General features: G+C 37.5%; 2 protein-coding genes across 3 annotated transcripts in view; both read left to right on the top strand.

Annotated features, from left to right (window-relative positions):
* The window catches only part of LOC120766489 (ras-like protein family member 10B), a gene marked incomplete at its 5' end in the record, with an annotated part of 138,530 nt that overhangs the window by 48,666 nt on the left and 64,250 nt on the right, over positions 1-25,614 (top strand). The gene's annotated exons all lie outside the window — the stretch shown is intronic.
* LOC120782476 (odorant receptor coreceptor) lies at positions 550-24,846 on the top strand. 2 transcript variants are annotated; one of them, XM_040114771.1, is made up of 8 exons: positions 550-794; positions 3,575-3,894; positions 4,279-4,415; positions 4,494-4,871; positions 6,119-6,317; positions 13,983-14,187; positions 22,705-22,860; positions 23,223-24,846. In XM_040114771.1, the coding sequence occupies exons 2-8, from the start codon at positions 3,599-3,601 to the stop codon at positions 23,271-23,273; spliced, it is 1,422 nt and encodes a 473-aa protein (XP_039970705.1). In that variant the 5' UTR covers positions 550-794; positions 3,575-3,598; the 3' UTR covers positions 23,274-24,846. The 2 variants fall into 2 exon arrangements, with proteins under 2 accessions (XP_039970705.1, XP_039970704.1); XM_040114770.1 differs by having other exon boundaries at positions 550-937.

Below are 25,614 nucleotides of genomic sequence, written 5' to 3'. Positions count from 1 at the left end.
ATCTGCGCCCCCATTTGGCGTGTGAGGGTGCGTATTAGCATATTTGGTTGTGAGCTAAAGTGACATGATATGCTCAAGCCGGCTTTAATTGATGTTCCGACGGACTTGCGTCTTCAACAGCGCCGCATTAGGCTACTTAACCCATACTAATGCACGAGACCACCGAAACCTCGTGTATTTCAGCCACAAGTCGACAGCTGCAGTATGGCTACCTTGGCTGCTTATACATGTGCATGTATGTATGTATGGATTTGGGTGCCGGGGCGGCCGCTTAAAAGGTCGCACATTCGCTTATGCACACACACGCACATGATGCTATGCGCGTTAAGCAGATTTGTGCATTTATTATGAGCGTGAGAAGAGATTCTTCACTCTTCTTTTTCCTTTCGCCTTAAACCGTTAAGGACACGTCGTTCATTTTATGAATGACCGCGTGTGTGTCCAAACAAATACATACACACGTGAGAAAGTGCCCGGTGTTGGTGTTTGATTGATTCGGTGCTTTAATGAATTTTAAAGTTCTGCTAGAAAATCCCCTGTCAACCAGTTCGTTGTAACATTTACGTGACAGACGCGTAGGCAGTTGGTAATAGCTGCTCTCGTTTCGGGAATATTCCACACACAAAAAATAAATAAGAAGTGCCAGTGCTTAAAATAAAAATTATATGAAAACAGTTTGCTTTTTGCCGTTAGCTTTCAAATGATAAATAAAACACAAAATCTAAACAATAAAAACCACTCACTGCTTTTTTAAATATATATGAAATCGAGTTGAAAATTTAAAGAAGTCAGAAGTAAGAAATAAAAATGTGTAATTTCACAAATAGAATTATTTACTAAATAAAGCTGCGAAAATGTGCTCAGCAAACATTTTATAAATCACACGACTCAATTTTAAAACAAAAGGCGACCATTATAAGAAAATTATTTGAAAAAGGTGATTTTTAGTGAATATTGTTCATATAACATAAAGAGATATGAAAATGTTTGATGATTCCGAGAAAGGACTTGAAATATATTTATTAACCAAAAAAAAAAAGCTGTTTTTTCTTAGTGATTTTTTTCTAAATTTATCAATATTTTTTATCTTAAATCAGAAAATTGAATTTATGGAATTCAAAATTTTTCTTTTACCTTAACATATATTTTTTTATTTTCTTAATGTTAATTCAACTTTTTAATTAAATTTTTTAATATACTTTTTTTTGATTTATTTAAGGAAAATCCAGTAATTTGTTTGTTTGCTTTCAATTTATTTTATTTTTATATTTATTTAAATGTCCTTTTATTTAATGTAATTGTATTGTTAATAGGCCAAAGCAAACATTGAATTGGGTATTATATAAAGGGTGTCACAAAATTAACGCAAGATTGCACTTATATAGATGGAAAACATATGTTTTTAGTATTTCGATTGTAAGGTTTTTTGAGTCATAAGATACTTAGGTTAACGGTATTTATGAGTTAACACATCGGGCAAAGGGCCTCCACATTCTCGCTTGTCGAAATGTTCCTTGAATATTCTGCAAAACTATGGCTGAATTTCATTGATCCCACGTTGAATCTCCTCCATTAAAGCACGCGTAGTTGTGGTCTTGTTGCTATAGACCTGTGATACTAATTAAATCCATAGAGCAAAATCAAATGGTGTTAAATCACACGATGTAGAAGAGAGTACGAGGGAGTACACAACGTGAACAGGTCTCCTGCAGTAATTGAAGCGTTTCACGGGCCGTATTACATGTGGCATTTTGAAACCACGTATTGTCCTCATCAATATTATCCAGATTCTGCAATGGGTTATCATTTTGCGATATCGAGAAACAGTAAGAGTCGCTGCTTGACCATTCCTATTTTTAAAAAAGTTCCAATTACACCTCCAGCCCAAAATCCACACCAAACAGTGAGATGTTGTGGATGCATTTGTTTTTGGACAACCATATGAGGGTTCTCAGAACCCCAAAAGCGGCAATTTTGGCAATGTTCAACCTGCGACCGCCAAGCTTTTATTTATGTATTTAGAAATATTGTATCGTATCAAATTTTGAATATACTAAGGTCACTAAATGTTAATAGCTGGATGAAAAAAATAGCACTCAGATTTTCTTGCGAGAGCAAAACATTTTTTTTCTTAAAAAATACTAACATCAGCTACATTAGGAGATATTGTTGTTTTATATAAGAAAATACAAATGATTATCGTAAATATGTTGTTCTGGAATGTTTTTTTTAAGCCAACAACAATATTTTAGCATTCCTGCGCTCCATTTTCCTTGAAAGTGCGTCTCCGTAAAGGATATGTCCTAGTGCTATCTCTCACAGAACGCAAATTTGCCCCAAAAAAATTTAGATAAGATTCTGGTATATCGTCACCTAAAATCAAAATAACGTAACACCACTTTTCATAAGAAAATAAAATTGTAACAGGAACCACTCCTATTGAAACAAACTTTGAGTTTTGGTTATTAAATGGTTATATATTATACATATGTATGTGTGACAGCGGAAGCTGAAAGACTTAGGCTACATATACTATGTAATACTCAATTTCAATTTTTTTGATGATATGTTATTTTACATTTTAAGTGACAATATATATTTTTAAGAACAAATTACAACCCAAAACTTTTGGTGGTAAGTCTTTGTAATATTCCGATTTATGGTTTCCCAGAAGAAACATTTCCAAGCGAATTTTACTGATCATTCAGTTTTTTTCGGGTTTTAACCTAAATCGACCAACACTCAAATGTGATTGTAAGAAATAATGAATACAAAAAACTTAGCGAGCTTTCGGTTTGCGGCAAGTCTGCAAGCGTCAGGGCTAAGCACATATTATTGAGCTGTGAAAGAACGCAATATAGCTTTCTTTTTCTGAGTTATCTTATAAATCGGTAAAAGCAGCTACGCTAGGCTTTACAAAATTAATTTCCTTCTTACTTGAGTTGTTTTTGGAAAGGTTTTGATAATTCTAAAAAATCAAATTTGACTCTAAGTGAGTTTAAAGCATTGAAACATCTGATCATGTTGTATATGATGTACGTAATCAATTAAAACATAAAATAGACTAGCATATTATTGAAGGTCTAGATTTAAGCCCCTGTATTTGGAATCGACTCAACAAAAGCGGGCGCGCTCATATTACGACTCTTCTCTTGTAATCAACATGGAAAGCCTTATTTGGAAAAAGTACACTGTTTCGACCATTCCGTGGTCTCTGCGTAACGGTGGATCCCTGTTCTGTTGACGGTCCCGAAACTACGAAAGAACTCCGTAGACACAAAGGTTCCATATGCGATTTAAATAATACTACGAGTTCGATTCAGCCGAAATTTAGACAGTTTTGAAATTTGAAATATGAAAAGCATAATATGGCTCGACTGCATTTAGGAAACTCTATCAGCAATCATAGATTTTTGTTAAGACAGGATCTCGGAATAGAGTTAATTAAAATTATTACTTAACATACTTTCTAATTTGGAACGTGTTGAGCTCTCCAGATTTCAATCCCAATGTCGCAATTACAAGTCCAAATATGAAATCCAATTGAGTTTCCCAACTTCCCTTTCACTTTCAGTAAACCAAAGCCCACCAACACAACATGCAGCCCAGCAAATATGTGGGCCTTGTGGCCGACTTGATGCCCAACATTCGTCTTATGAAATACTCGGGCTTATTTATGCACAATTTCACCGGCGGTTCAGGTCTCTTCAAGAAGATTTACTCGTCCATACACTTGGTGCTGGTTCTGGTGCAATTTCTGTTGATACTGGTGAATTTGGCGTTGAATGCGGAGGAGGTGAATGAGTTGTCCGGCAACACGATTACGGTGCTCTTCTTCACACATAGCATAACGAAATTCATCTATCTGGCTGTAAGTCAGAAGAACTTCTACAGGTGAGTGTCAAACAACAACTCTTAATACCAGCAGTTGTAACACTAAATGGATTAGCATAGCGCTGAGTTGTATAAATTTTTGTAATTGCGAAATAATGCGAGCTGGTGGCTTCAATTGACGGCACCATGGGGAGCTAATCGTAAGAAATAATCCGAGCATTTCAATGGCGAACTCGCTTAGTTGAAATGAAATGGCGCGTGACACAGCAGCAGCGGTGAGTGGCGCTTCCGGCGACGCGTGCACTCGTTTAATTAGCCGCACAATCAAGCGCTGCGCCTCCGCGCTGCTTCCAAACCGGTCGCCGCCAGCCGGTTATGGCTTATTGTGCGCGTGTGCGCCCACTTTAATAGCTTGCTATAAAATTCATTGCATTTTAATTGCAGAACATTGAATATCTGGAATCAGGTAAACTCGCATCCATTGTTCGCCGAGTCGGACGCACGCTACCATGCGATCGCCCTCGCCAAGATGCGTAAACTATTCACCTTGGTGATGCTGACGACCGTCGCCTCGGCTGTGGGTGAGTGTCGCATCGGCACAAAAGAATTTTTGATTAGTTTTCGCTAACTTGTGCTTGCTTATTTTCTATTCATTTCAGCTTGGACTACCATCACCTTCTTTGGCGAAAGTGTGAAGTTCGCCTTTGAGAAGGAGACGAATTCGACCATCACCGTAGAAATCCCGCGTTTGCCCATCAAGTCGTTCTATCCATGGAATGCCGGTGCGGGCATGTTTTATATTATAAGCTTCGCTTTTCAGTGCTACTATCTGCTTTTCTCCATGGTGCATGCGAACTTGTGTGATGTACTTTTTTGCTCATGGCTGATTTTCGCCTGCGAACAGCTGCAACATTTGAAAGGCATTATGAAGCCATTAATGGAGCTGTCAGCCTCACTGGACACCTATCGGCCAAATTCGGCGGCACTCTTTCGTTCATTATCCGCCAACTCGAAGTCGGAATTAATCAACAATGAGGGTGAGTTAAACATCAAAATGGTTGAAACTAGACGAAGTTTTGGTTGTTTTAAAAAGAATTTGAGATTAAGGTGTGAGCTGAACTCTATTTCATAGTTTGAAATTGGTGGATTTTCAACAAGTTGGAAGCGATTTAAAAATAAATTCCAAGACTGTGGGTGGAATTTGTAGCATTTTTTTCGGTTCCTAGAAGGAACTTAAGCATGTCAGGTATTGAATGAAATGTCGGCCTCATAGATTTTTACAATACTCATTTTATTCGGATACTGAAAAAATGAAATCTGTTCATAGAGTGAATGTGCAATCAAGTTTAGCTCAGGACAATGAATAGAACATGGTGCTCCCTTTATAAAGTTGTACAGGTTTGTTAAGCGCTGAATTTATTTGCAAATGTAGATTATCGGGTTAGATATGGCTAACAGAGCTAGACCAACTGTGGCCCAAGTGTTATTTGCACTGTTTCTTGAATCGGTGATCTTATGCGGAAACCTTAAAAGTATAAATGAAACGTTTCTGTTACTGAGTAAGATAAATAGCAAAATTGCCAAATACTTCCTTAAAAAGCCAATGTTAAATATAGCGATAGACTGTCTCGAACGAGGTTATCGCACTAAACACCCTTCGTTCTTGTTTATCCGAGTCCGGTCCGTTCTTACCCCTGACGTTTGGAAAACCAATTGTTCTTCCCTCTAGAAAAAATGATTTTGCATTGAACTGGTCCCTTCGAAGACAGTTATGAACTTGAGTTCCTTGTGCTTGTTTCTTCTATTAAATTATATTATATGCGCTTGCTTCAAAGTCTATCCACTACGATCAATAGTCTATTGTTGGTACTTAACTCCCATCACCTCATCCAGTCGCAGCGAATTAAGGAAGCCAAGAAAAGACAGTAATGGTGGTGACAAACTTTTTCGGATGTGGGGTTTTTCGGCGACACGTTCATTAAGTTTACCGACAATTTTTCGTCGACAGTAAATCAATTTGGTGCATGTGTCCTTGTAAATTGTCTTAGATTGTCTTTAGGGAGGCTGATAACCTGTTCGCATCTTTTCAGGATGCATCCACTAGCATTACGAGATTTTGTGTGGTAGCGGTGGGATCTAAACAAGCAATGAAAATTTATCACGTTTTTCTCAGCAATGCAATTAAGTCTCCTAAAATTCATTCGCCGTTCGAAATCTACCTTTGATTTAGTTTTTTACTTGGAACAATTGTTTCATTACATGAGTTTCTTCATTTCAATTTCAGAGAAGGAACCCACTGATCTGGACATCAGCGGCGTCTATAGCTCGAAAGCCGATTGGGGTGCACAATTTCGTGCGCCATCGACTCTGCAAACCTTCAATGGCATGAACGGTACAAATCCGAATGGTTTGACAAGAAAGCAGGAAATGATGGTGCGCAGCGCCATAAAGTACTGGGTCGAGCGACATAAGCACGTGGTGCGGTAAGTCAAAGAAAGATATCATAACAATAAAGCACAAACCAAGTCGACCACACAAACCCTTTCAGTAGCAAGCCATACACAACCCACTTTTTTTCCAGCTTGTTGCACCCGCCACTTTCTCACTCCGCAGTGGCCTTTGGCTGGAACGGAAGCCGTTGATTGTGGAGGAAATTTAAATTTTCAATTTCAACTCATTGCCCCCATCGAAAACAGCGAGAAATTGTTGTTGTGTTCGCTGTTGTTGCTGCTGTTATTGCAGCAAGCAATGAACAGCTGTCGGGCGCAAACCTCGCAGGTCTTTATCGGAAATTATGTGTCTACAATAATTTGTTGTTGCCGTTGCAATCACTGCAAACAGCAACAATCTGTGAGCATTCGTAAACAGTCGATATTTAAAAGATTTGCATTATACTGACTTGCGGCCGCACACACATACACAACCCTACACACTTGCACTATCAGGTCAAACCCGTTCAGTGCTCAGCGCTGATGGCTCAGCTGATGTCTGGCATGCCGCTCGCTGCAGAAGCTGCTCATGCAGCAGGCAAACAATGGCACAACAACAAAACCAAATTGTGTTGTTCATTCATTTCCGTTTGCTTGACTCTTCAATTGTGGCACTTCCGCTGCCCGAACTCCGAACCAATTCGATGGTGTGCTGCTAACTGCACTTGCTTCTGCGCGCTTCGTGCTGATGCTCGGCCATTTACTGCAATAATTCAATTTTAGTGCACTTTAAGTAGTGGCAACTATTTGCCTTAACGGTTTTGCTGCTTGGAATGCAATTTGATGTGAAGAGTTTAGTCGGTTTTTGGTGGTATATATCGGGTGAATCCTTCTATCATTATAAGAAGTGCGAATCGAACAAGTAACTGGTATTATTATATAAGACTGCCATATTCAATAGAGATAAGAGGAAAAGAGTAAATATCACTGTCGGGAGTTAGTCACTAATCCCTTGTATTGGAGTTAACAGAGTAGCATTAAAGCTTGGTTCTCTTTGTTTGTTGTAAAATTGGAAAAAGGAGGTCCAAGTTCAAACATAGTTTGTACATTCGAATAAGGGTATTCAAAAATCTTCCGCTGAACTCTTTCCGCGGGTGCCGACTGATATCAGATACGCAGAAAGGGGCTGATAACAGTGTGCCCACGTTGCAGTTAGAATGTAAAGACTGGCTTTTTATCAGGGCCTTTGTTGCTCCTTCATAGCACAGCAATCGGATGGAACGTCTTACTATGTTTGGGAGGTAGAAAAAAAAAACTGAATCAAGGTGCAATGCAACCAAGGCAAATATCAACCAGGGAAAAGGTCCTTAAATTGCCCAGCCTCAAACGGAGCTTGCAAATAGCTAGAGCCCTCCGCAATAAGATAACATTACTTGTGAAGCGGGAGATATGCGAAAGCAAGCGGACCTTCATTTCTTGGAACGATTTCGTAAATAGCCAGCAAAAAGACAGGATCAAATCTAGGCCTAGGTATAAGGACTGGCACTAGTACTGGAAGCTGAAGCTGAGCCACCTCCGAGAGGACAATAATACTACGGTGTCCGGAATCAAACCCTGTAGCCAAAGTCTGTTACAAAACGGGGAGGGGAAGGAGATACCAAAAGTAATACTTCTAGTGGTGCGTCTGCCAGGTTATAGTTTTTTTTTGAAAACAAGGCATGCGAAAAAGCGTCGTGCTGTTCATCTTTTAAGATTGGTGCAGGTGCAACCGCCAACCAATGAAGAGCTCATAAAGCAGATCCAAGAGTTTATTGATTGCACGAAAGTGATTTGACGCAATTTTAAGCTTTAACCGCCAGCAGCGGCAGCTAAAGATCAAGGTCAGTTAAAGAGGCCGCGCCGTCAAAGCAAAAGCCGAAGACAAAAGGTGTTTCGCCCGGTAAATCATTTGCCGATGTGGCTCGGAATCGCATTATCATTGGTGTGCTGAATAAAGAAGTTTCCAGAGCCCAAAGAAAATTTGGAATGTTCACCTTTTGAGAAGATCCAAATTTCTGTAGGATATTCGACAGACCATTGCCATGCAACTCTGATCACAAACTGCAGTTTAAGGATTCAACTCTAAACTTTACTACTCTCATGGCATGCTATTAATACATAAAGTAAGTTTCACATGCGATGCTAATAGCTGATATTATATTCGATCCAATAATCCAACAAGTTAATATTTGACCCTTGTTAAGACAACACCAAATCCGCTCCAACTACTTGTACCTAGATACGATTGTTAAACGTTAAAATGTATTCAAGAAAATGCTTACAGCCATCCTTCACCTTCCATTTTGAAACCAAATCTTATATGGCGTATATCATACTCGATTCTAAATTTGTGCCAATGAAGGTAATCGATTAATTAGGAAATAAGTAGTGATTTATTAGTTAGACCTACTTGTACCTTATTTGCCTTTTCAATTACAGCAGCGCCGTATCTGCAGTCATTAGTGCCAAGTCAGTTCAGTATCTGTACCCATCAAAATCGATACAAAAAGTCCTTACATCTACATTAATTTTAATATCTTCTTCTTCTCAATTGGCGTAGACACCGCTTACGCGATGCTAACAACAGCGCGCCAGTCGTTTCTTCTTTTCGCTACGTGGCGCCAGTTGCATATTCCAAGCGAAGCCAGGTCCTTCTCCACTTGGTCCTTCCAACGGAGTGGAGGTCTTCCTCTTCCTCTGCCTCCCCCGGCGTGTACTGCGTCGAATACTTTCAGAGCTGGAGTGTTTTCATCCATCCGGACAACATGACCTAGCCAGCGTAGCCGCTGTCTTTTAATTCGCTGAACTATGTCAATGTCGTCTTATATCTCGTACAGCTCATCGTTCCATCGAATGCGATATTCGCCGTGGCCAACGCGCAAAGGACCATAAATCTTCCGCAGAACCTTTCTCTCGAAAACTCGTAACGTCGACTCATCCGTTGCCGTCATCGCCCAAGCCTCTGCACCATACAGCAGGACGGGAAGTATGAGCGACTTATAGAGTTTAGCTTTTGTTCGTCGAGAGAGGACTTTACTTTTCAATTGCCTACTCAGTCCGAAGTAGCACCCGTTGGCAAGAGCCATCCTGCGTTGGATTTCCAGGCTGACATTGTTGGTGGTGTTAATGCTGGTTCCTAAATAGACGAAATTATCTACAACTTCAAAGTTATGACAGTCAACAGTGACGTGAGAGCCAAGTCGCGAGTGCGACGACTGTTTGTTTGATGACAGGAGATATTTCGTTTTGCCTTCGTTCATTGCCAGACCTATTTTCTGTGCTTCCTTGTCCAGCCTGGAGAAAGCAGAACTAACGGCGCGGGTGTTGAGGCCGATGATATCAATATCATCGGCATCCGCCAGCAGCTGTACACTCTTATAGAAGATGGTACCTTCTCTATTTAGTTCTACAGTTCGAACTATTTTCTCCAGAAGCAGGTTGAAGAAGTCGCACGATAGGGAGTCGCCTTGTCTGAAACCTCGTTTGGTATCGAACGGCTCGGAGAGGTCCTTCCCGATCCTGACGGAGCTTTTGGTGTTACTCAACGTCAGTTTACACAGCCGTATTAGTTTTGCGGGGATACCAAATTCAGACATTTCGGCATAAAGGCAGCTCCTTTTCGCGCTGTCGAAAGCAGCTTTGAAATCGACGAAGAAGTGGTGTGTGTTGATTCTTTTTTCACGGGTCTTTTCCAAGATTTGGCGCATGGTGAATATCTTGTCGCTTGTTGATTTTCCAGGTCTGAAGCCACACTGATAAGGTCCAATCAGTTTGTTGACGGTGGGCTTTAATCTTTCACTCAATACGCTCGATAGAACCTTATATGCGATGTTGAGGAGGCTAATCCCACGGTAGTTGGCGCAGATTGTGGGGTCTCCTTTTTTATGGATTGGGCGTAGCACACTTAAATTCCAATCGTTGGGCATGCTTCCGTCTGACCATATTTTACAAAGAAGCTGATGCATGCTCCTTATCAGTTCTTCGCCGCCGTGTTTGAATAGCTCGGCCGGCAGTCCATCGACCATAATTTAGGTATGCTCTGGGCATCGGTAAGTAGATCACCTTTGGGGGTTCTACAAGAGTATGCTCCGGTCTTGAAACCTTCTGTAAGACGCCGCATTTTTTCGCAGAATTTTCGAGCATTACCCCTGTCGGCCAGCTCACCAAGCCCTTCGTACTCATTTCAGCCTCTCTCTTTTTCTGTCTACAAATGCGTCTCGCTTCCCTTTCAACTCTCGGTATCTATCCCATCCCGCACCTATTGTGGTCGATCGTAACGTTGCGAGGTAGGCAGTCTGTTTTCTCTCCGCTGTGACACGGCACTCCTCGTCGTACCAGCTGTTCTTTTGCACTTTCCGAAACCCAATGGCTTCGGTTGCAGCTGTACGTAAGGAATTTGAAATGCCGTCCCACATTTATGTATAATTTTAATAAACTGTTCTCAAATAGGCAACTATATAGAGAACAACATTGCATTTTTCACTGATAGTCATATCGAATCGATAAGGTGGTGGCGTTTAAAAGGAGACCTTTAATATGCGCTGTAATTACAGTCGGCGTTAAATTATTAACATTACTGCTGTATTGGTACTGTGTAAATATGCACTTAACCTTGAAATATTCAAATGGTTTTTCGACAAATAGCCAATGGGAGAACTTGCACCTGTCTTTATGATTTCACATACTCAAGCGAGTCTGTCCACCTATGTTTTTATTACATGTGGCAAGGCTCATTAAAAAGTTACAAATTATAATTAAAGGCGGTTCGCCAAGTTGAAATTCTGTGAATTAAATATTTATTAAAATATTTCGACTGGAATATATATTGCATATAAATATATATTACTCATACGCAGCGGCAAACAAAGTCATAAGTATTGCAGAAGAATATGCTTGTGGTATAACATTCGCGGTTTAGTGGAATCAAGCAGGCAATGAAAGGCAGGCCATATTAAAATAAGCGGATGCCAATATTTAAGAATATTCTGTAGTAATTGACCTTGATTGGTAATGAGTACGAATAAAACGGACTTGCTGAGAGACCGAACTTTAAAAAATCGATATAGGCATTCTCGAGCTGTACACTCCAATGCAGGGTTGCCAAATTTTTAATTTGCATTTTCACTTTTTTATTACGGTTAATTATTTGAATTAAAAAAAATAATTTTCTATTCCGATTTAGGGAAATTTAAAAATTCCTAAGAAATTTTACTTTTAATTTTCAGTTATAAGCTTGGTATTTGGGATTAAATACTTGAACATTTTTATTGATTAATTTCCTTAACGCATTATTTGCAACGCTGCTTATTGTTTAATGGAATTCCCCTTTTTACATTATATGCTTTTTAGTATTCTAGTTTGATAGAGACAATTTAAAAAATTAAAAAATCACAACGTTTCATCTGTAAACTGAGAAACCGCGCCAATTTTTCAAACAAAAAGTATAATTCAATTCTATATGAATCGATTTGGAGTGACTTCCTCAAAGTTTTATCATCTCAAATTTTATTCTATAAATTCTCTTTTATTTGACGGTCATTTATTGAGCTTTGATTTCAAACAGATGGCAAGTATTCACATAAGATAGAAGATAGCCTTCATAAAATCAAGTTTTAAGAGAAATATACAACTGTAATAAGTTTCTTTATGTTACATTTTCAAATAGGTGGCAACCGCCACCACCACCATGGGCACACGTTTTTCTATTTTTTTGAACTATTAGCCTTCCTAAACCATATAAATTGATACTGATATTGTATTATTTATCTTCAAGTTAATTTTACTAAAAATTTTACATAGTCAGGCAACCCTTGCAACGAAATGTTCAACCGTTAGTCTTCTTAAAATGTCTCAGCTTAATGCGCAAACTCTAAATCGTTTATCTCATTAATTATATTCAATATTTTTTTAAATAGGTGGCATCCGTCTTCGCAAAATAGTTTTTAGTAGAAAAGCTTTTAATCTCTTGAATTCAATGATCACATTGTAATTTACTCATTAATTTGAATTCAATTATTTATTGTAAATATGTATGTAGCAACTCATTTTAAAAAATTTGGTCATTACGTAAGCACTTTTAAACCATTGTTAATCCGTTTAATTTCGCCAATGCAGCGCTCATCTTATATATTTTATGGAAATAAATTTTTTAAATGGATGGCAACCCATCTTAAATAATATTTGCAATAGTACACTATTCAAATTACGGCTCTTCCATCTAATGCCCGTGTTGTAATTTTTCATTCATCCCATTAATTTTATTCAATAAATCTTTAAAAATGTGGCAACTCTTTTTATACTGTTTTTTACTACATAAACTCTTTTAACCTTTTGCTATAAATCTAAAATTTCGTTTATCAAACTAATTATATAAGATTAACTAGGTGGCAACCTCTTTTAAAATAGATTTTCAGTATTTATTTAAAATTCTGCAACTTGTAGTTTTAAGTTGTTTTTGAAATACTTTCGTCAGAATTTTTCGGAGCAGGTGGCAACATTTTGTTTTTTTTTATATTTTTTTATCTAAGAATTACAAACAAAAAAAAATATAAATAATGTGTTAAAATAGTTTCAATTTCTGATGGCACTCAACATTTTTGTAGTCTGTAAATGCCCTGGCAACTCTTTTCAAAAATATTTGTTTATTATTTTCGTATTTGCAATTGAATATGCCTGTGCTCAATGAACTTCACCGATTTTACAGAAATATCACTTAAACAATAATAAGTTGTTTATGTGAACACGTAAGCATGCGTAAAGCACTTGGTCTTTTGCAGGAACTTAATTGATTGCAAACTGACACGCGCTACTTAACCGATTAAGGCCCATAACTTTGTACCTTTAACACACATGCAGGCCTGTGCACACATACAGGCAAACAGCTATCGCCGTAAATAATATATAATGTCATTAATTAAGCTCATATGCATTTAAGTATTTACTTAACGACATAACGGTAGCATATGCTATTTGTATTTCAATTATAATGCATGATTTATTTATGCACACACTCGCACACAACGGCAACTATTATCGGCGACATTATTCATATAATGCATATATGCAGACGTGTGTGTGTGTGAGCGTTTATAAGCGCTAACAATTCCACCAACTTATTGGCAATCCTCAAGGCTCAGGCACCGTTATTTGACCACTATTTGAATACATGTAGTTAATATTAGGGTGACCACGCTTTACCAAGTTATTGGTCCGATAGTGGCAGTTCCGACAAATGAGCAGCTTCTTACGTAAAAAATTACCTATTCGAAATTTTTAATCGACATCTCAAAAATTGTAGGACGGTTTGAATAAATAGACGGACGAACGGGCCGACGGAAGAGCGGACATGGCTAAATCAATTCAATTACATATAAGTTTTATAGTGTTTAAGGCCCTTAATTCTGCGTGTGACAAACTTTGTAGCAGCTCTAATATACCGTGTTCTAGGTATATGGAAAACTAAGAACACCCTAATGTACTCACGTATATATGAACTTATATTTCCGTATATACTTAAGTATGTGCCTATGTGTTCGCTGGCTCCAGCAAGTCGCTAATCTTGGCAATTTGTTTTCAATCGCACTTTTCCAAAATATTTTCCTTTGATTCTCCTTTCGCCGCTCTCTTGTACCCTCTTTCGTAACAATATGAATTGCACAAATTTCCAATTCCATTTCACAGATTAGTTGCAGCAATTGGTGACACTTATGGCGGCGCTTTGTTGTTGCACATGTTGACATCCACCATTATGCTGACGTTGTTGGCATATCAGGCCACCAAAATCACCGGCGTGAATGTGTACGCTTTCACAACCATCGGCTACTTGGGCTATGCCTTGGCGCAGGTATTTCACTTCTGCATATTTGGCAACCGGCTCATTGAGGAGGTGAGTATGGGGGAGGGCAAAATTATAAGGGATTACAATTGAAAAATATATAACAAGAAGTTCTAATAAATCATAGGCATTAAGCAAATATACAGTTATGTTCCACAAATTATGTGCAGTTTAACTTATGCGTTTGTTGTGCTGCCTGTAATTTAGCCAGTACCGTTATAAGAGAGTCTATAGATAAGTTTATATTTCTAACCGATTATGAAGTATTGAATTTTAACGTCTTCATCAAGTTTCGTTGAAGTATGTCCAATAGTTTATTAGATCCACACATCACACACATAAAAATACTCGCCTACCTTTCAGGAATTCGAAAACGGACTTATGCTTTTAACCTCAGCAACCCACGATGTGAATTATTTTTTACCTAAGTAATCATATTCAGTATTCCAGCATACTTTTGTCTATTTTCCAAGCAAAATTTTTAAGGCACTTTTTGGGCAAGGGTTTCTTCGTAACAGAAAACTGATGAGATTGAAAATTTTATCATAAAATGAAAAACAGGCTTAATTTAGTCCGCCCACTAATTGGATATATCTGTATGTTTACAGTTATAATACTGGACATACATATTACATATTAGCACAGTATGCTTCATGTGCTCATGTTGAGTTCCTCGGTCAATAGTTTTACCCGCTCAACACATGCCAATAGATATCACGGAACCATGTGCTTTCAGGTTGGGGTTAAATCTATAGATAGCGAAGTAGTGCCTAAATGGATCTCAAATTTAAAGAAGAAACCCGACCTCTTAGTACACGAACAGGTTGATATTTGAATACCGATCCCATTATGAAATTATACTTTAAGTTAATGTATGGGTTCAGCAGCTGAGCCCATATTTGTATTTCTACCCCACTTTCGTTTTTGATGAATTCTTTAATGTTAGTCCATGTTAGGTCCACGTTCGTACAAATATTGTTCTGATAATTTTAGTTAAATAAATTACTCTTCTCTATGCAATTTTAATATCGAACTCTCCGATGAAAGATAAGATCGGCTTCAGGCCAGATAACTGTATCGCCTTGTCGAGAATGTGAGTAGATCACACACAAATTACACCGTTAGACACATAATTCGAAACATGAAAATTCTTAGGTGCTTCTAATGCTGTTTGAAACCCTGAAGTCAAATCTGAAAGCACAATTTTTCTATCACCCACAGATATTCTGCAACCTGCGGCTTTAGATTTTACAACACATAAAATTTCATTATATTGCATCATCTCACATTTTCATGCCATCTGTGTTTTATCCGGTTTGGACCGGTTCTGCCTGCTTGTTCGAAGTAAACAGCGTATTTTACGATCATTTGTTTTACAAAATTTATCAGTAGACTAGCGGTGTCCGAATCGGTTACGTGCTCTATGTTTAGATAGCAAAACGTAAAACGGTTAAGTACTGTAATTTATCATCAGCTTTAAGACCTGTCAAACACAGTGAACAACTTCCTATTCCAAAAGCACTAGAATCTTGGAGTCTCAATGATGAACTAGAATCGACTAGTTCTTCAAGTGATCTTACAGAAACCTCAAAGTAAATGTTAACCGATCATTTATTTGATTTACCAGGATGTTCAACAGTGCCGCATCAATTCCACAGGGTGAACTTAATGACTTAGTTCAAGATCTAAGCTTTTCAAAATCGCAGTCCGAACTTTTAGCATCCAGACTAAAAGGTTGAAACCTTCACCAAAGTGAGGTAAATATCACTTTTTACAGAAAGAAGCAGAAAAACCTCACAAATTGCTTTCTTCAAGAAGGGGATATAGTTCATAAGTTAACCTTTTGTTTAACGCACTAGGACAGAAAAATTATCCACGTCATTGGCGCCTATTCATTGTTTCCTCTAAACTTAGTTTAAAGGATCTATTGGTTCATAACGGTATCAAATATGCATCTACGCCATTAGCTCATGCGGTTCATATGAAGAAATCATATGAGAATACGAGAGTTCTTTTAGAGCACATCCGTTATCATGAGTATGGTTGAGCAATATGTGGAGACCTAAAAGTAATAGCTCTTCTTCCTGGAATGCAACTGGGATACACGAAATATTGTTGCTTCCTTTGCGAATGGGACAGCCGTGCGAGAGACTGTCATTATGTACAGAAGCAGTGGCCAGCACATCAGGCACGCACTACGGGACAAAAAAAAGTTACTAGTGAACCTCTAGTTGATCTCAAAAAGGTATGACTACACCCTTTGCATATTAAGTTGGATTTAGTGAATAATGGGGGGGTATATTTGTGGGCACGCAAACAAGAAAACTAATGAAAGATGAAACATTTGAGGAAATGCTCAATGAACGTGCCTGGAGTGCCTTTAAAAGCGTTGTAAAAAATTTTCTTGGAAATGTGAAAACTGACAATTAAAAAGATCTTGTGAGTGAACTACTTACTGCCTATCAAAAAATGAGTTGCAACATGTCCCTTAATATTTACTTTCTGGACTCCCATCTGGATTTTTTCACCGAAAAATTAGGGGCCGTATGTGACGAACATGGAGAACGGTTTCACCAAAACATTTCTGCTATCGAGAAACGGTACCAAGGCAGAGGAGTGCCAGTTTGCTTGCCGATTATTGCTTGACATTGTTAAGGGATACTCCAAAACAAAATATCCCCGAAAAACATCGACAGTAAGATTTTAAGGTACTCTTTGGTAATAAAGTAATATAACACTAATATATCTAACGCTGTTTTTTTTAACAAAAATCCTCAATCTGTAGCTATCTTCTGCATTTGTGGCAACTTTTACATAATAAACACTTTGTTCTGTTCATGTCACAAAAAACAAGTCGATTTTCGTTTGCCAGTGTCATCATCGAAATGCATTCAACAAATAATTTAAAGCCTACATACCTTATCAACTTCTTCTCGCCATATATATTTCAACAGCTTAGTGGGCAGTCTAAAGCCCTACTGGCAATGGAATTCTCTTTTTTTATCTAAAAAAAAATAAAAAACAAGTAAGGAAGGGCTAAGTTCGGGTGTCACCGAACATTTTATACTCTCGCATGGTAAAGTGATAATCGAGATTTCATAATACGTCATTTACATATTTTTCAAATACCGTATTTTTGTAAAGTTTTATTCCGCTATCATCATTGGTTCCTATATACCGAATTTCATTGAAATCGGTCTAGTAGTTCCTGAGATATGGTTTTTGGTCCATAAGTGAGCGGCGCCACGCCCATTTTCAATTTTTAAAAAAATCCTGAGTGCAGCTTCCTTCTGCCACTTCTTCCGTTAAATTTTGTGTTTCTGACGTTTTTTGTTAGTCGGTTAACGCACTTTTAGTGATTTTGAACATAACCTTTGTATGGGAAGTGGGCGTGGTTATTATCCGATTTCTTCCATTTTTGAACTGTATATGGAAATACCTGAAGAAAACGACTCTGTAGACTTTGGTTGACATGCTATAGTAGTTTCCGAGATATGTACAAAAAACTTAGTAGGGGCGGGGCCAAGCCCACTTTTCCAAAACAATTGCGTCCAAATATGCCCCTCCCTAATGCGATCCTTTGAGCCAAATTTCACTTTAATATCTTTATTTATGGCTTAGTTATGACACTTTATAGGTTTTCGGTTTCCGCCATTTTGTGGGCGTGGCAGTTGGCCGATTTTGCCTATCTTCGAACTTAACCTTCTTATGAAGCCAAGGAATACGTGTACCAAGTTTCATCATGATATCTCAATTTTTACTCAAGTTACAGCTTGCACGGACGGACGGACAGACGGACGGACGGACGGACAGACAGACATCCGGATTTCTACTCTACTCGTCGCCCTGATCACTTTGGTATATATAACCCTGTATCTGACTCTTTTAGTTTTAGGACTCGTTAGCAACATTGTTGCGAGAGTATAAAAAACAAGGTAAATTAACTGGCCAGTTGAAAAGTACCCATTCTGACACGAATATGGCACTATTAGAATTAAATCAATTCAACTTTTAGTTAGCTCGAAACTTCAAAAGGCATATAGTTTGTGAATTATATCATTTAGAGTGAAGCAACTTCGGTTATTGTGGAGAAATTGAATAAAAAAATTTGCGTCTTGTATGAAAAAAAAAACAATTGAAGCGAAAACTTGGTTAGATCCGGAGTTTCCGGGCTCCGAGCTCAGTTTTGATCAAAAGCAACGACGAGTTGATGCTTGGAGATGTTCACGCGTAAGAAACCCGAGGTTTTGTGTCGATATGTGGCAATGGCTGATGCATGGCGCCATTATTTCACTCTGACGTCCAATCGACGGTCATACTAGTGAACCACACACGATGAACCCACTTCAAAGCGTGAAAATACAAAAGAGTTGCTTGTCAAGATTATGGAGTATGTATTAGGGGATGCTCTTGGAATAATTTTAATTGACTAGCTTGAAAAGGAAGGACTAACAACAACCACTATTACATCGCGTTTGAAGGATAAAATCGCCGAAAGCAGCTGCATTTGAAGAAAAAAAAGTTATGTTTCACCAAGGCAATGCACCGCAAGTCACAAGTCATCGAAAACGATGTCAAAAATTTATGAGCCGAGTTTCAAATTGCTTCCACTTCCACCACATCCACCATATTCTCCTGATTAGCCCAGCGACTATTTCCTGATCTAAGATCCCAACGGAATGCTCGTTAGGAAGAAATTTTCGTCGCATGAAGATATGATCGCCGAAACTGCGGTTTATTTTGAAACCAAGGACAAATCTTTCTACAAAAATTGGATCGAAAAGTTAGAGGGTCACTGCATTCAAAGTATCACCTTTGAAAAGAACTTTAATGTGTTTTACTTTTGTAGGCCAAGGATTTTTCAATTGATCTGTTACTCTGACAATCCCACTGTAATCACTAACGCTTGTGATTTATTTTGAGCATAGAATGTGGAGAAAGATGAAACTATAAATTAAATCAGTGGAAATTTCAAAGACTAAATGCCAACACCCATAAAAGTTAATTTGACTTAAAATGTATAAAGTAAATTCTTCTCCATATATGTATGTATATAACTATGAGTACATATGTTGACGCATAATTCCTTTAAAGAGATAACTAAATAAAAGCAAATCTGTGCCTAGATCCGTGGTCAGATAATTGGTAAGAGAGAAGAAGGCTGTCAAAGATGAAATCACTGCTTACTGATTTCGAAATTAATAACTGACTTAATTGCGGCTTCCATATTTTATGAGATGAAATCTCAAGGCTTATTCACAACTTCACAACATTCGCAGGTTTCACAGTTCTGGTAATTGTCAGCTTAAGCTTTAAAACAAACAAGCATACGTATATACCCAAGAATCGGAGCATGATGTGATGTGAAATTTCAGCTATGCTGGTTGTCATACCCATTCACTTACTGAATCCAGGTTAAGATATCCAAAGGAACCATTTCAGCTACCAACAAGTTTATGTCATGTGATCCTGTCTCGAAATCAAACTACTCAGTGTCAAAATGGAGCTAGATCCGTGCAGCTAAGACACATCTGCTTGAATTGCTGGCGATCAGTGAGCTCCATAACATGGTACCTGCAACTAAGAAATCATTTCGGGGCCTCCAATATCAATGCCACAACAGTTTTGTCGATGGGCCCGCTACAAGGCATGCTTTCATCCTAGAAAACTAGCGAAGTCGGCCGAAGGTTACAGTTATGATTTTATGTTAGTTAGGATTTTACACCCTTTTGACATAATTGCATGAAGGACTTAAGTCGATCGTAAAAAAATTGATTGCACTTTATCAGTATTCAGATCAGATTGTCACAATACAATACAAATTCTGGAGAAGACCCTTAACCCTCACAGTTTTGTTGATTTCAAAGCCGCTTTCGACAGCACTGACAGGAACTGCCTATTGGAATGTCTAAATTTATTATTCCTGCCAAACTTATACGGTTATGCAGAATGAGGTTGAACTGATAGTTGCAGTCCAGTCTAGAAAAAGAAGCGAAAGAGCGTGCTCTTGTGGGACAAGAGAAAATACCTGGAGGCCATACACAAAGTTCCGTCACATCAGAGGAACTATCTCACTGCAGGCAGCTATAAATTTTAAAAATTTAAACACTTTGTACATATTTCTCACAACCATCATAAATTTCACCAAAAATCTGAGCCTGACAATCAAGCGCGGAATAATTCTTGCCATTGGAGTTACTTTGGAATGGGTAGGTAATTGTAAAGCAAATCCCTTTTGCGCCAAACAAAAATTACTCCGTATAAATCTTTCATTATTCACGTCCTATTAAATGGCACAAAAACATGGACGATGACAAGAGAGAACTGTCACCCGCGAGATGTTTGGAGCCGTCCGCGTGAGCAATGGGTATCGAAGAAAATGGAACTACAAGTATGATCTGTAAGAGCACTACGGTGACATGGATACGTTGTATGTAGTTAAGCGCATAGAACTCCAACGAATAGGCTGGACGGCGCAATGGAACCAAGGACGCTCACGCATCTAATGTAAGGACCAGGTTAATGGGGTCTTGACTACACTTGGGATACACAACCCAGACTGACTCACGGTAGTGTCCAAGAAGAAGATTGCAATATATACCAATTCACTCCTAATCTAACGTTTGGGGACGAGAACTAGAGTTTTGTAGAGCTGTAAAAAACGTATGCCGGAACGACCAAGGCGCAACTGTAAAATTACAAATTCGAGATGTGTTGGCTCAAATGACTAAGATACGAGAGAGAAGTAGCGATAAGATGGCTCGAGTGGCCAGCACTGTATGAGTTTTCAATAGTAAATATGTAACTTTTAAGTAATAACCAATCATATTTAGCAACCAGGAAAATTTCTTAGAGAAAATATAAATTTCTAAAATAAATGTATTAGAAATACTTGAAAGCTTTAAGCGCAATCGTCTGCTAAATAGGAATGCAACCTAAGTAAGTGATTTTTCAACGCCACTAAAGAGTTGAACGCATTGGAATTCCCCATGTGGCAAGGAAAATGGAAATCACAGCCTCGCGAAAAGTTTGATAAACTAATGAAATTACGAAAATAAAAATAAGCAAAATTTTGCTAAAGTGCAACTTGCGGAAGTGATGCGGATACGTGGGCGAACAGCACTCCACAAGCAAGCAACTACGCGCGGATATGCACTCGACACACTTCCGTCGGCGTTGTTGTTTTCCTCACAGCGAGTGTTCTAACTTTTTTCCAGACACTTACAGAATTTTCACTTTTCTGCTGTTTGTTGGTGAAAAAAATACAATGAACAAAAAAATATATGTGTATTTTAGGGTGGTACTGGGAAATTAAATAAATTTTTATACTCTAAACAGGATATATTAAGTTTGGCATAAAGTTTGTAACACCTTAGGGTAAGTATAAACATAAATGATCAGTAAAACGAGCTGAGTCAATTTAGTCATTTCCATCTGTCTATCTGTCCGTCCGTCTCCCAATATTTACGCGAACTAGTCTCTCAGCTTTTAAGATATCGATCTGAAATACTGTCGTTTTCTTCCCAAGAAGCTGTTTATTTATCGGACCAATATAGCATATATTATATGTAGCTGCCATACAAACTGAACGATCGGAATCAAGAACTTCTATGGAAAACTTTTTCATTTGACGAGATATCTTCAAGGAATTTGGCATAGATTTCTGCCTAAGCTCGCAGTGAAATCTCTGAAGAATCTCTTCTGATCGGATCCCTATACATACCAAATATTACAGTATTTGTAAAGCTTTGCTGCAAACGAAGTTGACGTTTTTTCTTGTTTTTTTTAGATTTTTCTAACCTCTTCTAGACTCAGAAATATCACATACACAATTTTGTTGCGGTTGTGGCAAATTAAGACTCTTAGAATTAAGTTCAAAGAACTCTTATTCAATGAAAATTGACACAATTTATAACTATGCCCCCAAGCTAAGAGTTCGTGGACAATAAGCGTGGCAGCTACCATTTTTAGAATAAACTTTCCTTAAAATTAGAGACCTTCGAGGCCGGCTTCAACTTTCTAGGAGCTTATAAGGAAAATATGACTAAATGTTTAAGCTATTCTAGTAGATAATAGAAATTAGCGGACTTCTTTTCCAAAAATGATTCCATTACAAAAATCAGTACGGTACTTCCCCCCACATACCCAAAATACTAATTTTCTATCGCCTGGTTGAATTTATAGCGTATGTGAGCAATATTAATAAAATTTATTGGAAATGTTTTCTTCTAGTGGGTTTAATAATAAAAGTAAACGTTATCGGAACAGATCTTATACCAGGTTCAAAAACTCTTACAAAAAATTATATTCGCCGGTTTACGGACCACACTCATAAATTTGTTTATGTGCTTATATCGGTTCAGCAAATTCTCTTGGCTACATTGCAACTCCCACGCCTTTCGTACGACCAAACGCGAGTCTGTCTTCGCGCTTACTTGCGTTTTCAACGTCCAGAACAAACTTTATTTCACTTTCAGCGGCAACTTTTTATTTTGCAATTTTTCATTTACCATTTTTCGCATTTAATTTGTGTTTTTTTCTACTCTTTCTCGACACGATTACCCGCAGAGCTCATCCGTTATGGAGGCAGCCTATTCGTGCCACTGGTATGATGGCTCCGAGGAGGCCAAGACTTTTGTTCAGATCGTTTGCCAGCAGTGCCAAAAGGCGATGTCCATATCGGGAGCGAAGTTCTTCACTGTCTCGCTGGACTTGTTTGCATCGGTATGACATATTTTTATCTTTTCTTTTCTGTGTGTGTGCCATGTTTGTACTCGTAGTTGTGCCTTTGTCGCAAAGTACTGTCGTATGTATTACAAGTGCTGTTTATGTGGTTGTTGTTTGTTGCATTGAATTTGCGGCTTCGCGGTTGTTTGCGGCAACTCGACTCCGTGCAGGCTGCCCTGTCTGCCTTTGGCGTGTTGTCGCCCTGCAAAGTGGCCAGTTGCCTCTTCCGCAAGAATTTATTTCACTTTTGTTTTGATTTCTATTCTCTTAAGTCTACTATATTTCAAATATATTCACACGCTAAATGTCATAACATCTCTCGTTTTTTTCTCTCTCTCAATCTCTCTTCAAACAAAAAGGTTCTTGGCGCTGTGGTCACCTACTTCATGGTGCTGGTGCAATTGAAGTAGAAAAAACTTACAACAACAACAAAAACAAAAACAACTCTCTGCACCCATATAATAAGATTATAAATTTTTATTATGACAACAACAACAATAAACAGCGCAAAAAATACATCAAACCTACCCAGTCGCAGCGCGTGAGAGGCAACATTCGCTAGAATTATCAGCAAATTGGGTGCACCCATCGGGCGTGTAATATTTACAATAACAACTATAAAACTATGTTTATGAAGCAGTAAAAATAACGGAGAAATTTGGCAACGTTAACTTTTGTCTGGCGGAGAATTTGTTTTTAAAGGAATTAACGCCAGTGCCTATGTCAGGGTACAGATTACAAATACATTACATATACTGATGAGCAAAATTTTAGCATAAGGAACGGCTTTTTTTTGATCGAGCTCCAATTTCGCCATGTTTATTTTATTTATTTATTTTTATATATTTTCTTGTGAAATTTTAATAATAACTTCAAAAAACTACAAATATTTATAAATGCACATTAGGGTGTCCCTTATTATACAAGTTGATTTTTTTAGCTAACGAAACTGAAGTGTCAATTTTTGCCCTAAAACTACGCTCAAAAGTAAAAAAGTACTTTATTTTTAATTTAAACCGTGCCTAAATACTTTTATTTTTCCTATTTATATAACGCAGGATTTTTTGTTCTCTCACTTTCCCTCTAATTGCTAAATTTGCTAAATAGTGCAGGTATTTGGAAACAGCGGAGAGCAAATCATTTGTACTTAGAAGCATATATTGAAATAGTTAAGACCTCCACTTTATCAACCTTTTCACTCAGAAAAAGGCCTTGAAGATAGCTGACCGAATAAATGAGTGCCTTATCTAAAATTTTTGTCTTCTTAAAGGCTGTAAGTAGTTGGAAAGGCCTTAAGTTTTAAGAACTTCTTCATTCTGCAACAAAAACATTTTGGAACATCGCTTTTTTCAGCTGTAATTTCAAAAAAATTTATTTATTTTAATATCTATAAGCTTCCACTTATATTCATAACTTTAAAGGTTGTTGAAGTAGTAGCCTACCCATTTTTGTGACGGACATATCTGCCTTTTAACTAAGTTAATACAAACATTTTCTTAAAACTTTATATTTTGTGCTTTCGATAAAGATAACAGTAAGTTCAAAAGCTCGTTTAAGCTATTCTCAGTCTCTATAGAAATTGCTACAATTTCGCTCGTCAGTGTACGGCAAATTATATAAAGTGACCAAGTCCTTGGAAAGCTTTTTTAAAATGTCAGCAAAATAACTTTGCAAAATAGTTTGTACAAACAATATTAATGATTTTGTCCAGATTTTCCAGTGAATACCGTTAATTTGAGAATTTTATGTGAGTCGCATATTTACATACATATATATGTATATGTACCTTAATATTTAACTAATAGTTTTATATATTTTTAGAAAATCGTTTTGATGTTATGCAGTTTTATGAAACAAGCACATTTTATTTGTTAAATATAAATTATGTAACTATGCCATAAGTCACCGCAAAACACGCATAGAACAAATTTTCTTTAGTGAAGAGTACAATAAAGGAAGTAGTGCATCACTTGACTACAAAAATATTGTGTTTTAGTATAAGATAATAATAAAAGTAATATGTAATTATTATAAAAATGGTAATGGTAAAAGTGACGGTAATGGTATTGGTATTTTGTTAGTAATGGCAATGGGGATGATAATGGTAATGGTAATGGTCTTAGTAATGATAATGGCGTTAGTAGTGGTAATGGTAATGGTGATGGTGATAGTATTGGTAATGATAATGGTGATAGTAATGGTAATGGTATCTAACAATAATACCATTGTTGATTAATTTTAAGTTATTGGCGGTCGAAATAATGAGCCGTAGCTCCAAAGGTTAAAAAGGAGCTATAACTTAGAAGGCCTTACATACATACATACATAAGTTAAATAAAATTAAAAATCAAAGACACCCATTCCATGAGCCTTATGCAAAGGTCCCGATTGTTAGCAAAAGACTGGGGCAGTGCAAAAGAAATTGAATTAAGTCTTTATTTGTGGGATATGGGAGTTGTACAACTTTTGTTCTAAATAATTTGAAGACATGGTAATCGTATAACTAGAAATCATCTTTAACGAATGGAAAACTCTTTTAACTGAAAAGATATTTTTACAAAATTTGGCGTTTGGTATAGCCTAAGTCAACGATATAATCTTTGACTAAATTGTACAAATCGGACCCATATAACGATACAAACTGAACGATCAAAATTAAGTTCTTGTGTGACTTGTGTGACTTTTGTACTTTTTTTTATTTGGGAAGGGTGTTATGCCATATGGTACGAATCATATGAACTGAACAATGAT

Source organism: Bactrocera tryoni, chromosome 1 (assembly GCF_016617805.1).
Source record: "Bactrocera tryoni isolate S06 chromosome 1, CSIRO_BtryS06_freeze2, whole genome shotgun sequence".
NCBI classification, from domain to species: Eukaryota; Metazoa; Arthropoda; class Insecta; order Diptera; family Tephritidae; genus Bactrocera; species Bactrocera tryoni.
The sequence above is the reverse complement of the archived record's forward strand: the minus strand, read 5'-3'. Positions and strand labels throughout refer to the sequence as shown.

Bases quoted from the DNA above. Each gene is read 5' to 3' on its own strand.
- LOC120782476 (XM_040114771.1), top strand. From the start codon at position 3,599: ATGCAGCCCAGCAAATATGTGGGCCTTGTGGCCGACTTGATGCCCAAC. The intron at 4,416-4,493 runs GTGAGTGTCGCA...TATTCATTTCAG, and splicing joins GACCGTCGCCTCGGCTGTGG to CTTGGACTACCATCACCTTC. The intron at 14,188-22,704 runs GTGAGTATGGGG...GATTACCCGCAG, and splicing joins GCAACCGGCTCATTGAGGAG to AGCTCATCCGTTATGGAGGC.